Source organism: Balaenoptera musculus, chromosome 10 (genome assembly GCF_009873245.2).
Source record: "Balaenoptera musculus isolate JJ_BM4_2016_0621 chromosome 10, mBalMus1.pri.v3, whole genome shotgun sequence".
In the NCBI taxonomy this organism is placed as follows: Eukaryota; Metazoa; Chordata; class Mammalia; order Artiodactyla; family Balaenopteridae; genus Balaenoptera; species Balaenoptera musculus.
In genome coordinates this window covers 38,319,926-38,332,409 of record NC_045794.1, presented here as the reverse complement: position 1 = coordinate 38,332,409, position 12,484 = coordinate 38,319,926, and the positions used below count along the sequence as shown (strand labels likewise).

Sequence of the window (12,484 nt, the reverse complement as noted above, 5' to 3'; positions counted from 1 at the left end):
CTGGGAGACACTGGGCACATTGCTGAAGTTTGACTCATAGGGACCGGGAGGGGGAAAGTAGGGGGGAGGGTGGTGGGGGGAGAGGAATGGGAGGAAGAGAGGAAGAGGAGAGGAGGGAAGGAAATCCCTTGAGAAATTTCTTTAAAAAAAGAAAACTTTCAAAATCCGCACCACCCCCACCCCCTTTTTCTTTTAATAGGAACAGGCTGGACCCTTCGATTCCCCTCAGCTGGCGAGGTCGGGGGTGGGGGGGTGGGGGGGGAGGAGGTGGCAGAGGGGGAGGGCTGGGCAGTGATTCAAATCAGATCCTGGAACTTTCCTCAGGCAAGTCGTGCTTGGGGCGGGGGGCGGGGGTGTCTGTCTGGGACTCCTCGCCGGGACTGGGGACTCCACGCGTGTCCCGCTGTCCCCCTGTGTAGCTGTTGGCTGATGGGCCGTACGTGTGTGTGCTTGTGAGCGCGGGGGTCCTCCCCTGCAGAGTGTCTGTGTGAACGAGTCTGCCCCGGGTAAACATGGATGTGTGCTCGCGTACGTGGTGTCTGCGAGGGTGCGTGCGCTCAGGTATCTGAGTTTCCGGGAATTGTGCGCGGGTCGCTGCGCCGCGCGGCGGCCGGGGCTGGGCGGCAGCGCGGCGTCCGCGGGCGGGTCGGGGCCGCGTCCCACGTTCCGGGTTCGGCGCTGCCTCTCCGCGAGCCGGCCGCGCGGGGTGTCCGCCGCCCGCCAGCCCGGGCGCCGCGCCGTGTCTGCGAGGTGGTGTGTCCCCGGGCCGCGAGCGCCGGCCCCCTCCCTCCCCTCCCCCTTGGCCCGCTCTCAGACTCAGATAAAGCATTTCCTTCCATTGTCATCCTACCCGGCCGGCCGGGCTGCCAGGGCCCTCCCCCTCCCGGCCCCCTCCCTTCCTCTCGCCGTCTCACAGTCGCTCCGCAGCCTCCGGCGACCGGGGGGATGTGAGGCCGGCGCCCCAGCCCCCCGCCCCGCCATGAGCCCCCCGCTCTGAGGGCCCCGGCCCCTGGATGCACAGCCCCGGCGCTGGTGAGTACTGGGCTGCCGCCCCCCGCCCGCCCCGCCCTGCGCGCGGCACCCAGCGCCGCCCGCCCGGGCTCGGGCTCCGGCTCGGGCTCCGGCTCGGGCTCCGGGCGGCCCCGCGGGCCCGGCCCGGCATGCGCGCCCCCCGACCGTGCCCGCCCCGCCCGTCTCCGCGGCGCTCTGGCAGGCTCCCGGCCCGGGCTGGTTCCGGGGCCGGAGGGTTCGGGCCTCCAGCGGGGCGCCCACATCCGCCAGCCGCGGGGCAGCGACAGGCCCGAGGGAGGGAGTTGGAGGCCCCGGGCCGCCGGTGCGCGGGCCCGGCGTCCCATCACCCCCGTTTGCGGGGAGAACGGACCGGGGGACCCGGGAGCGAGGGACGGCTGCCGCGGCCCCGGGAGGGGGCGGTGCTCCGGGGCGGAAGATTGGGAAGCGCAGGGCAAAGGGCAGGACCCATTGAGTTGGAGCCGGGCTCTTAGCCCCGGACATCAGCGCCCCCATCCCGCGAATCCCGGCCGGACCGTACTCCGACCCTTCCGCTGGGAAGAGTGATCCCTGGGAGGGAGGGTCTCTGACAGCGAGGTTTCTCTCAGCACCGCCCCCGCCCCCCACCTTTGCTCACCCCATCATGGTGAAGAGACACCTGTGCCCGAGTGAGCTGCGGCGGTGCTGGAGGGGCGCGGGAAGATGGTGACCGCAGGCTGTGTAGTGAGTGGTGGGGGGGACAGGATGTGTGCCCCCAAGCCTGCGGTCTGTTGGTCCTGGGGAGTAAGAGCAGGCGGCAAATCTGGCAGCTGGGCTGGGCCCTGACGCCCAGAGTTTCTAGGCCTGTGGGCTGAGAGAGAGAGACCTCCGGGGCTTGCAGGCCACCCAGCTCCCCCTACCCCCATTTCCTTCCCTCCCGCTGCCCAGGCTACCCATTCGGATCTGACCTTGCCAGCCACTGGTGCTCCTCCCGCCAAGTCCAGGCCATCCCCCGTCCCTGCTGGCTGTCCTGCATACCCCAGAGGCCTCCCCCTGCATCTGAACACTGGCTGTCTTGCTGCTGCCCATCCCTCCCCACACCCTCATTCAACATCTGCTTGAGGCCCAGCTCTGCCTACCAGTTTCAGTGGCCCTGCTGGGGACTCAACATCTGGATTCATCAGCCTGTTCCCTGGACTTGCACCTGGATCCATGGGAACCTTCCTAAGACCCCTGCCCAGCCACTGGGCTGAAAGAAAAGAGAATGTGACTCAGTTTCCTACCTCCTAATGGGCCACCTTGGTGGCCCATTTCTCCCCCATAGGACCCCACGGGCCAGGTCCTCCAAGTGGTTTAGGCTGCCGCACACTCACACTCCTCTCCTCATACCAGCCCTCTTGGAAGCTCCTTCTCCAGCCTCTGCCAGACATCTCTTACCTCCTCATTGCTCAGCACGTCAACCGCCCTACTCTGCTCTGTTCCCTCTACCCACCTGAATTAATAAGTAAGCTTCCTCCTCTGTGGAGTCGCTTCTGGGGAAACTAAGGCGCAAAGCAGTCTTGCTGTGTTGTTCCCAGTGACCCTGGATTGGAACCAGGTCCTGGACCTGCTGAGACTCCTCCCCTGCCTTTCGTCCCCTCATGTTTCTCGTCCCTGGCTTGGCCAGGCTCAGAGCTGCTTCTTGGTATAACATCTGGAATGGCCCCGGGAAGTGTTCTCCCGAGGTCTCTGCGTTCCTTAGCTTGAGCCCAGGGGTGGGCGTCTCTCTGGCCACCAAGTCTTAAGCTGTGATCCTGAGGCTGAGAAGGTTGCATTCAGGTCTTGCACTGACTGTGCCAAGAATCTAAACTGGGGTCACTCCGCTTGGACGCTGAAGCTCAGTTTCCCCATCAGTAAAATGACCACAGAGGAGGAGATGGATCGGTGGGGGCTATTATGCCCCCCACTTCCTTCAGGAATCATGGACCCCAGCTTTCATCCTGCTCTGGGAATGAGAGTTGGAACCTTCTCTTCGTCCATCCTCTCCTCAATTCGGATATGAAGCCCTTGGAAGTGAGAAACGCACGTGTGATGGGCGTAGGGAGTGGGGACCCTCCTGTAGCTGCAGGCGTCCTTGCCCAAGGCCAAAACCTGCGTAACCCCTGCCATCTCTGTGTCTTCCTTCTCCTGACCTTTCATTGTAAGAGCTAGTAATTTTGAAGTTGGCAGGGGTCTGAGAGAAGATGAGCTAATGCAAGGCCCAGGGTCACCCAGCCAGGGAATGGCAGGCTGAGCAGGGCTGGGACCAGACCTTCTAACTGCCCGTGCCCATTCTCCTGGCCTTCTCCTCCCCTGGTCTGGCTCAGGTCCTGCCCACGCCCCCGTCACGCCTCGGCCCTGACCTGTCCTCAGTCGGCGTTGAGACTGGGGCCTGTAGTGGGGTGTGGGGTATTGCTGGCAACAGGGCCGGGGTAAGGCGTGGGAGCTGGCCTCTGTCCTCCCCAAGGCTCCGGGACTGTGCGTTTATGTGTTGGATTTGTTCACTAGATGGGGCACTTCCTCTGGGGCAGGAAGCTTTGATTTCCTGTGGTGGGGATGCTGGTAGGATTAGGAGCGGGGGACTCAGCTCTGGGCCATCCCTGATGTTGTTGTTTGGAACCAAAAGGGGCAGAGTTTCTGCATAAGGCTGCTTTCCCTAACCCAGGGGAGGCAGGAAGGAGAGCAATGGTGAGGAGGCCTAGGCTAAGGCCAGAATAGGAGCCAGAGAAGGAGGCCAAGAAGGCAATGAGATGGGGGGTGGGCAACACAGCAGGAAGCCTGGTCAGCAGGTGACCCTGCCGGGTATTGTGTTTCCCTGTGATATTTCCCCCTGTTTCTGTGGCAACCTTCCCTGGGGGACCCAGGCTTTCGAGCTGCAGGAAAGTGCCCCCAGACAGCCCTTTCCTTAGAGGTCTGAGTATTAGGAGGAGTCCCTCAATCTGGCCACCTCCCTTGCCATTTTGGCTCCCTAGGCCCAGGGCTTGGGAATCTAGGCAAGTGGGTTGAGTGAACACTGGGGGTCGGGGTCGGGGGCTGGGCTGGGTGGAGGCCCTTTTGCACCTCCTGGGGGGGACGGGGAAGAGAGGGCCTGCTGGACTTCGGGGAGGGCTCCGTGCCTCCCCTCATCCCATCTCCCCACTGTCCTCCAGCAGCTCTCCCCCTTCGAGGGGGAGCTGGACAGCATGCTGCCTGGGGCAAGGGGTGGGGGGTGGCAGAGGCGGGAGGGATGTTTTCATCAGCAGAGCATAGCTCCTTTGGTCCTGGACCAGTTCCCAGAGGCAAAATAAATTCAGGATAGTGTCTGTTTAGTGTGGGTCAACACGTGATGGGTGTGTGTGCACACTGGGTATGTGGTGGTGGGCCTGCATGTGTGCCCCTGGGCTGCGTATGCAGAGGTGATCCCGTGGCAATTTGTGATCCATGTGGTGACTCTTTGTTGGGTGTCTGGGGGACGTGCACACGTGTAGTACAGATGTGTGTCGTCTGTAGAGTTGTGCACCTTTGCAATTCATGGCTCTGCATGGGGTATATGGACACATTTTGGGGGGATGTATGCCTGTGCAGGAGTGGCTTTTTTAATAGAAGTCCAGGTATTTGCTGGAAAGCATTTTCATCCCTCCTCATGCCGGTTCCCGGAGCATTTGCTTTAGAGTCACCTGGGAATGTATTAAAAATAAAGATCTTCAGGCCCCATTCTAGATAGACTCAGGATCTGCAGGGGTGGGGCCTGGGAATCTGGAGTTTGACATGTGCTTCAGTGAGCTGGTGCAAAGCCGTGTTTGAGGACCACCAATCTCTTCATATTTTCTTTTGAGGAAACTAAGACCCACAGAAGGTATGTGGTTTGTCCAAGGACACAGGGATATTAAGAGGAAGAACCAGGACAAAATTCAAGCCTTTCAAGACCAGTCCAGGACCTACCCGTGCGTCCTCTGCGTGTGCATTTGTGTACATGTCCATACTCAGCGTGATGCCGTGGACCAGATGGGACTGGTGCGGATGCTTACTGGGCCTTGACCTTTTCCCTGGGGTCCCGGGCTTCCTGACCTTGCTCTTCCTGTTACATCCTGCTTCCTCCTCCCTGGGGAAATCCTGGAACTGTTGCTTGTCAATCCTAAGAGTGAGGTTGGCAACCAGAAGGCCCCCTTTACTGAGCCAGGCACTCAGCTATTTAGTTACCCATTGGATGCTTACTGAGCCTTGCTGTGTGCCAGGTCCCAGGCACAGATACACAGTGAACACAGAGGCAGGGCATCTGACCTCAGGGAACTTCCACTCTAGTGGAGGAGACAGTAAGACAAGTAAGCAAGTAAAGAAATGAGTATATACATCTAGCTACCCATTGCGATAAACCCTAAGAAGGAAATGAACCAGGTGCGGCAATGGAGAATAACAAGGTGGCACTTCCTTAGATGGGGCGGCCAGGGGAGGCCTGCCTGAGAAGTGACATCGATGCCTGCTCTCACCTCCCCCGACTAGAAGTGAGCCCTCAGAGCTTCTGAGCCATTCTTGGCAACCGCCTGGATCCAGGTGAGAGACCTGGGCTGAGCGCTGGCAGAGGACTGGAGCCCAATCGCCAGCCTTTTGCCTGGCATGGAACAGCAGGGTCTTGGCTGCTCGAGCAGCCCCCAGAGGCTGGCAGGAGGGGAGGGGAGGAGGGGGAGCTGGACAGGGCTGGACCCAGCCTGCCTCGGCGCTTGGGGGAGCGGCCTCTTTCCCTTCGCAGGGCCGAGTCCAGGGCCCTGTCGACACGTCGGGTGTTGGGAAGGCGGCAGCCTCTCTCAAGTGCCAGCCCATTCCTGACCCTCCTTGCCTCACCTTCCTCCCACCTCGTTCCCTTCCTCCCCATCTCCCCACCCTACAACTCCAGTGCCAAGCCCCTCCCCTCTTGGTCTAGCCTGGCTGCCTCTGTGGCCACTGGGATTTATGTACCTGGCTCAGGAATCACTGAGGAGAGAGGAGGGTCAAGGCTTAGCGAGGAGCTGGGCCCTGGAAGAGAGGACACACCGGAAAGAAGGGCTGGGGCAAGGGCCAGCGAGGACAGGGCAAAGGGAGGGCCGAGGCTGGCCGAGCAGGGGGCCGGGGCAGGAGAGAGGGAGCGGGGCAGATCTTTGGCTGGGCGCTCCAGAGCTTCTCCTGGGCCCTTGGGATCTGCTGCTCAAACTGGGTGAGACTCTGAGCCGGGGGCTTGGGAGGTGTTGGGTGGGGGCAGCAGATGACGGCTAGAAGGCAGTGCCTCCCTGGCTCCCCCGGCAGCCCTACCCCTTCACCCCCGTCTCAGGAGGTTAACTTTCACGTCAGCAAAGCAGCCTTCAGACCCCTCTCACCTCCAGGCTCTTCTCGTGCTAGGTTTTCCCTGGGGCCCCAGAGCTGCCGGCTGCAGGATGGTAGGGCCCTTTCCTCAGAGAGCTGAGTATCAGAGGAGCCCTCACATAAGAGAAGAGGCCCCGTCTGGCCTCCCACCCTCCAACCCGCTGCCTGGAGTCTTTCAACCCTGGGCCTCCTTTAGGCTGCTGGGTGCAGTCACCCCCTGGACTCCTGTGTCTCCCAGGCCTTCTGCCCAGGATGGGGAGGGGACATCTCACGAGGAGGGCCCTGGGCTAAACTCACCATCCCCACCCCTTCACCAGCCACTTCCTTTTTTCCCCATGTTGCCTGCAGGGATTGGAAACTCTGGTGGGCAGAGACCCTGGGCTTTCAGGGCGAGCCTGGTGGCCTGGGGGGGATGAGGGGGACCCCATCTCTCTTCGGGAGTCCAGCTCAGCTCTCTTGCACCCCGAGGAGGCCAGCTCTGGCTCCTGCAGCGCCCCCCCCCACCCCAGCCCTGGAAGTCCCATTCCTCCCTCCCCCGCTGCCAGGATGACAGGGAGAAGCGGGGCAGGCGGGGAGCCACAGGTTCGGAAAGCGTCGGGGTGGGGGAATTCGGCGACGGGGCGACGGGGCCGTAACCGTCTTGTTTTGCTCGCCCCACAAACCTGCACGGGCATCCGCTGCGCCCTCCTGGGCGTTCAGGTTGTGGAACTGCTCTCAGAATGACGGGCTCGTAGCACCCGGTTGGGGCAGGGGGTGGGGGTGGGGTGAAGGGGGGAGCCCCAGGCCAGGGGGAGCTGGAGGGTTAAAAATAGCAGCAGCCGGGTTTCGGTTAGCAAATGTGGAGGCGGGGAGCTGGAGGCGGGGCAGGCGGCAGGCCGTGTTTGCCCGCAGCTCAGGGCTGTGTTTCCCCTGGGTCCCAGGAGTGAGTCACGGTGGAGCCGCTGATGAGGTGCTGGCACAGCACCCCACCCCCACCGGGCGAGGGGCTGGGCGCAGGCTTCATCTCCAGGGTGCTAGAGGCTGTGCATCTCCCTTCCAGGCCTTCAGAGCCATCTTGAGAGTTGGGCCAAGGAGACTGTGTGATAGAGGGGAAGAAGCTTGCTATTCTCAGACCAAAGACCTGGGTTTGAATCCCAGCTGAATGGCTATGGGACCTCGTGCAAGGCTGCCAAGGGCTCTGAGACTTGATTTCCTAGTCTTTCATGTGGGGATTTGCTCATACGCGCGTATTAACACGCGGTGGATTCTAATGCACCCTACAGATGTGAATGATCACCCTTGACTCTCCTGTGCCCGTTGCAAAGCTCGGCAGAAGGGCCTTCCGAGTGAGGACACAGAGGGAGGAATGTGGCAGCGTCCTTGTTTCTCCTGCAAACCACTAAGTGTAACCTTGGGCACAGGGCTCTCTGTGCCTCAGTTTCTCCATCTCTGTAATATGAAAATAATAATAGTTTCAAGCTCCTGGAGTTGTTCTCAAGATTAAAGTAAGTAAGGTTAGCGCTGTGTCTGGTATGAAGTCAGTGCACACAGAATATTATCACTATTATTGATGTTATTGTTCATATTTTTGAAGGTCAGGGATAGGGAATGTTAAAGACATGAAGAACAGAAACTGGGCTCAGCCCCAGTTCACAGGAAAAACCAGGCCAAATTCACTGTTCCAGATTCCTCCACCCATAAGGGCCTGGAACAGCGGGAGTCTATAGCCAGAAGTCACAGGGTGGACCCCTTCTCTCTTTCACTCCCCCACCCCTGGCCTCTCCCAGTGAGGCAGGATGCGGGGGAACCTGAGGGCCTCGCTGCCAGCTGGCACTGGGGAGGGTCTGGGATGGGACCGGCCCTGATGGCCCTGCTGTGGAGTAAGTACCTTGCCAGCATCTGTTGGGGTGACCTTTATTTTAGCCCCCTCCCTGGCAGCTTTTAAGAGGAGCATGAGGCAGAGGAGGGATGAGAAGGTCAGTGATGTCAGCAGTCAGTATTCCCAGCACAGTGGCCCTGGAAGGGGCAGGAGGCATTTCTTTCAGGAAATCATCATTATTCAGCCTACAGGCATCCATTAAGTCAGTCCTGACTTGGTGCCCAGGCCTGTGCTAGGCCCTCTGTATGATTCGGGAGAGGCAGAGGATGCTGAGCTGTAGATAATGCAGAACTCCAGAGGATATGGGGTCCAAGAATGTAATACGTGGAATCAGTGAAAGCCCTATGTCCTAGTTCTCACGGGAACCAGAGGTCGCATCCTGACTTTGCCGCCCATTGGCAGTGCCATCTTGATATTGTGTGGGTGTACGTATACACATCAGTTCTGTTTTATTATTACAGAGGCAGTTCCTGTGCATCGTAGACAATCAGACAACACAGAGGAGCAAAAATGAAAGAATAAGAAACATCCCAATCCCAGCAATGGGAGATCACTGCCACAGTACCTCAGTGTACACCTTCCCATCTCCTGACATGCCTTTATATATCGTGCTTCTTACCAAAACAAGACCATACCACGTATGCCATTTTTTTTCAGTCAGTGATCACCTTCCAGTGCAGTAAATTTTCATCTCATCGAATTCGCAGTTGGCTAGAAATTGTCCTTCACAGCTGGTTTGTCCAAATCTGTACCCAGGACTATGCATCTGGCTTTTGAATTCCCTGAAAGCTGTGTAAGCACCCTGGCTGGATCTGTGGTCTGGAAAAACCCCAGCTGAGCGAGTCTCAAGGGCAGCCCTGGCCACAAAAGGGAATCATGTCACCTGGAGAATCTACCCGACAGAGTTCTGCCATCTTCCAAAAATAACAGGCACAATGAGTGGGATTCTGGGGCATAACTGGGATGGGGATCTGGTATTTACTGTCATGAATATTAATGTGGCATCCCTGTGAGTGCCAGCGTTCGTAGCTTGTTGCTGTTCGCGGACTCATATCCGTGATGCCCCGGGCCATGGAGCAGGCCAAGGTCTCGTTGTGGCCTCTGTCTCTCCCTGCCCCAGGTCCAAGGGTGCTGACGGCTGTTTGGTTATGTTCCTAGTCCCCAGGAGCCTGCCCTGAAGATGGGTGCTCCCTTTTGCACTTGTGGGTGCCTCCATCCCTGCCCATGGCCTCCCCCGGTATGTGAGAGAGCGCGAGAGCATCCCCTCCCTGGGGGATTCGATTCACTCCCAAGTAGCCGCTCTGTGGGTGTCTTGCTCTGGTTATGCAACCTGCATTTTAGACAGGGCTTGACAGTTTCCAGAGTGCTTTCACACAGCATTGATCCTCCACGGCACCTGGGAGTTTGCTTGTTTAGTTATACCCTGCTGGGGGCAGCTTACAGGAAATGATACAATGGTAATATGTACATTTAAAAAGCAGGGAAAACGTAAGATGAAAAAGGAAGTGAGGATGGGGTCGGGGAGTGCCTCCTGGGCATGAAAAAGCATGTGCGGGACACGGGCAGAGAGGATTCTGTTTTTATTTTTGTTGTTGTTTTCTGGATGGAGTACCGGCGCTGTGGGAACATGTGAGTCACGCCCAGGCCTTCAGATGTTGGGACCGCACTATGTCCTGTGGCCCCTTGGTGGCCTTACCTCACCTCGGTGGGTGGGACTAGTTGTAAACACCAGTGTAGTGATGATAGCTTAGGTTCTGGAGTCCCAGAAGCCCCACTTACCACCTGTGTGACCTCGGCAAGTTTCTTAACCTCTCTGAGCCTCAGTTTCCTTCCTTTGTAACGTGAGGATGGTAGCAGTATCGACCTCATAGGGTGGTTGTGAGGACTGAATGAGACGGTACAAGTCAGACGCTTAGCACAGTAACCAGCACCCAGTAAGCATTCAGCACATGGTTGTTGACCATACTAATATTACTAGTTACTGCTAATAATACAATAATAATGATGGACATTAGTATCGTAGCTTAAGCTTCTCCCTGGCAGTCTCGGGAGTGGGCCGAGTGGCCTCGCGGGTGGCACAGGTGAGAGGAGCCGGGAAGGCACATGTGGGAGAGGCAGAACCTGCGGGAGGCAGAGGTGGGGTGCACAGGGAAGCAGGGTCTCCAGAAGCTGAGGGATCAGTGAGGGCGAGGGCATGAACAGGAGACCTCAGAGGGGAGAAAGGAGCGGCTCCGAGACAGCCCCGGGGCGGTGACCGTGCTTCCTGTTGGGGCAAGCGCTGGCCCTTGAGAAAGACTGGCTGGGGCTGGCGGGCGGCTAAGAGGGAGCAGCTGGTGTAAGTGGGGCACCAGGGGGTGGGGGAGGGGGAGAGACAAAGGCAGAAGCTGATAGAAACTCGACTCTTCTCCCCGTGTTACAGATGGGGGCCCCATCTTGACTGCTCGGGCTGTTTTGCTTATGATAGGAAAGATGGTGGTTAGACATCATGCTGAACTTCCTATTTCAGGGATTGGTGCTCCTGGAACAGGGGAGTGAGGGTAAGTGGGAACTGGGGTTTTTGAGGCCTTTCGGGACCTGGGAAACCCTAGGGCAGGCTGGACCAGGGGGCTGGGCCTGGGACTGGGGGAACCTGCCTGCTCAGGGGTGCCGCACACCCTGAGCGAGTGGCTCTGCCCTCCCCTTCCCACCTTCACAGAGGGCAGCCGGGGGAGACTGAGTGGTGGGCTGAGAGGCCCCGGGAGCGGGAGCGGGCCGGGCTTGGAGGGACTTCTGTTTTTCTTTGCCAGAGGGCAGTGAGGCTCTCCAGAGAGCGCCAGTCCCAGGAACTGCCAGCCGCTCACAACTCAGAACGGCCCAGCTCCCCCTGCCATCTGTGAGGAGAGGCCACAAAATGGAATGGACTTGGGGCAGGGACAAGGAGCCAGGGAGGACGCTTTCCCACCCCCAGGGAGCTCAAGCTGCCGCTGCCATGGTTACGTCTGCTTCCTGTTTGATTCATCTCAAACAGCAGAAAGGGGGGTGCCAGCTCCCAGCTCGGGCCACCGCTGCGTGGGGCTGTTTACAACTGCCCCATGTGGGATTCCCAGAAAGAGACTCCAAACCGGACATCCTGCGGCTGCAAAATACCCAGGTGTCAAGAGCTAAAAATAGCTGCCCCAGGGCCCCAGGCGCGGGGAAAGGGGCATGCTGGCTGCGGAGGCGGAGGGCCGGCCTTGCGGCCCTCACGTCCAGCCTCCTGCCTGGCGCACAGCTGCTGAGCCTGCAGAGCAGCGGCCCCCCGCCTCGGCCTGACTGGAGGCCTTTGTCTGGGCAGGTCCACATCCCAGGCCGCTCACCTGGGAGCCGAGCCTCTGCCCGCCCCGCCCGCCCAGCGGAGCGTGCTTTGAGAAAGCCTCAGAGGGACTTGGGAGCATCTAAAGAAGGGACAGGGCAGAGCCCCCGACCGCCTGGAAGATGAAGCCAGTGTTCCTCCAAGCCCCCATCCTGTGGGTCGCCGGCCCCTGTTCCCACCTATAGTACGAAATCCTTTCTTAGAATCTGCGGAGTCAGCAGTTGCTATCTATAAGTGATTTGGGGGGATTGTCTTCATGGGGGCCCAAAGGTGGAACAGGCAGCGTCTGCCCTCTAACCTGCAGCAGGGCTGGAGTTTGCCGCTCGTTCGGGTCTCTGGGGGGCTATGGGACTTTTTGATCTTTCCCTGTGCCCTGCCGGGTCCTGCATTTGCTGTCCACCCGCTGGCCTGTGGGAGTGGAAGTGCTGGGGAGCAGCAGCGGAGAGGATCGCTTGACAACATGGATTCTGGAGCCCAGTTGCCTGGCTCGAGTCCCAGCTCAGCCACTCCCATGTTATGTGCCTTCAGACAAGTTATTTAATACTGCTGGGCCTCAGTTGACTAATCTATATAATGGGGATTAAAACAGTAACCACCTCATAGGTTTGTCATGAGGGTTAGGCGAATTAGCAAACGTGGGGCACCTAGAACAACTCCTGGCACACAGTAAAGTGTTAGTTTACAGAAGTTCAGATGGAGGAGAAAGAGAAGAGCCTGTGGTTGGGAGAGTCGGGTTAAGAGATGGGACCGGGAATACATCTGGGAGAAAGTGGACTGTGGCAGACGAGGGGAGGACACAGGTGGTACCAGACACTGAAATGCTTGTGCCAGAGGGAGGCTGCAGTATGAATCACGACCATTGCGGGAGCACCCACCGTGTGCTCCCTGCTTCACACACAGCGTTGCTCATCTCAGACGACCTCTTCCCAGTCCATATTCTTATCGTCTCATTTCAGAGGCATAGCCAAGGCTTGCCC

At 59.0% G+C, this 12,484-nt stretch overlaps 1 protein-coding gene across 7 annotated transcripts in view; it reads left to right on the top strand.

Annotated features, from left to right (window-relative positions):
• Positions 1 to 718: 718 nt before the first annotated feature.
• HDAC7 (histone deacetylase 7) overlaps positions 719 to 12,484 on the top strand; it is a 35,596-nt gene continuing 23,830 nt past the window's right edge. For 5 of the 7 annotated variants that reach the window (XM_036864954.1, XM_036864956.1, XM_036864953.1 and 2 more), the window contains exon 1: positions 10,647 to 10,713. In XM_036864954.1, the coding sequence (XP_036720849.1) occupies positions 10,662 to 10,713 (52 nt within the window). In that variant the 5' untranslated portion in view covers positions 10,647 to 10,661. Of the gene's footprint in view, positions 1,033 to 5,366; positions 5,536 to 10,646; positions 10,714 to 12,484 lie in introns of those variants that run through there. The other 2 variants (XM_036864951.1, XM_036864957.1) reach the window with 2 other exon arrangements.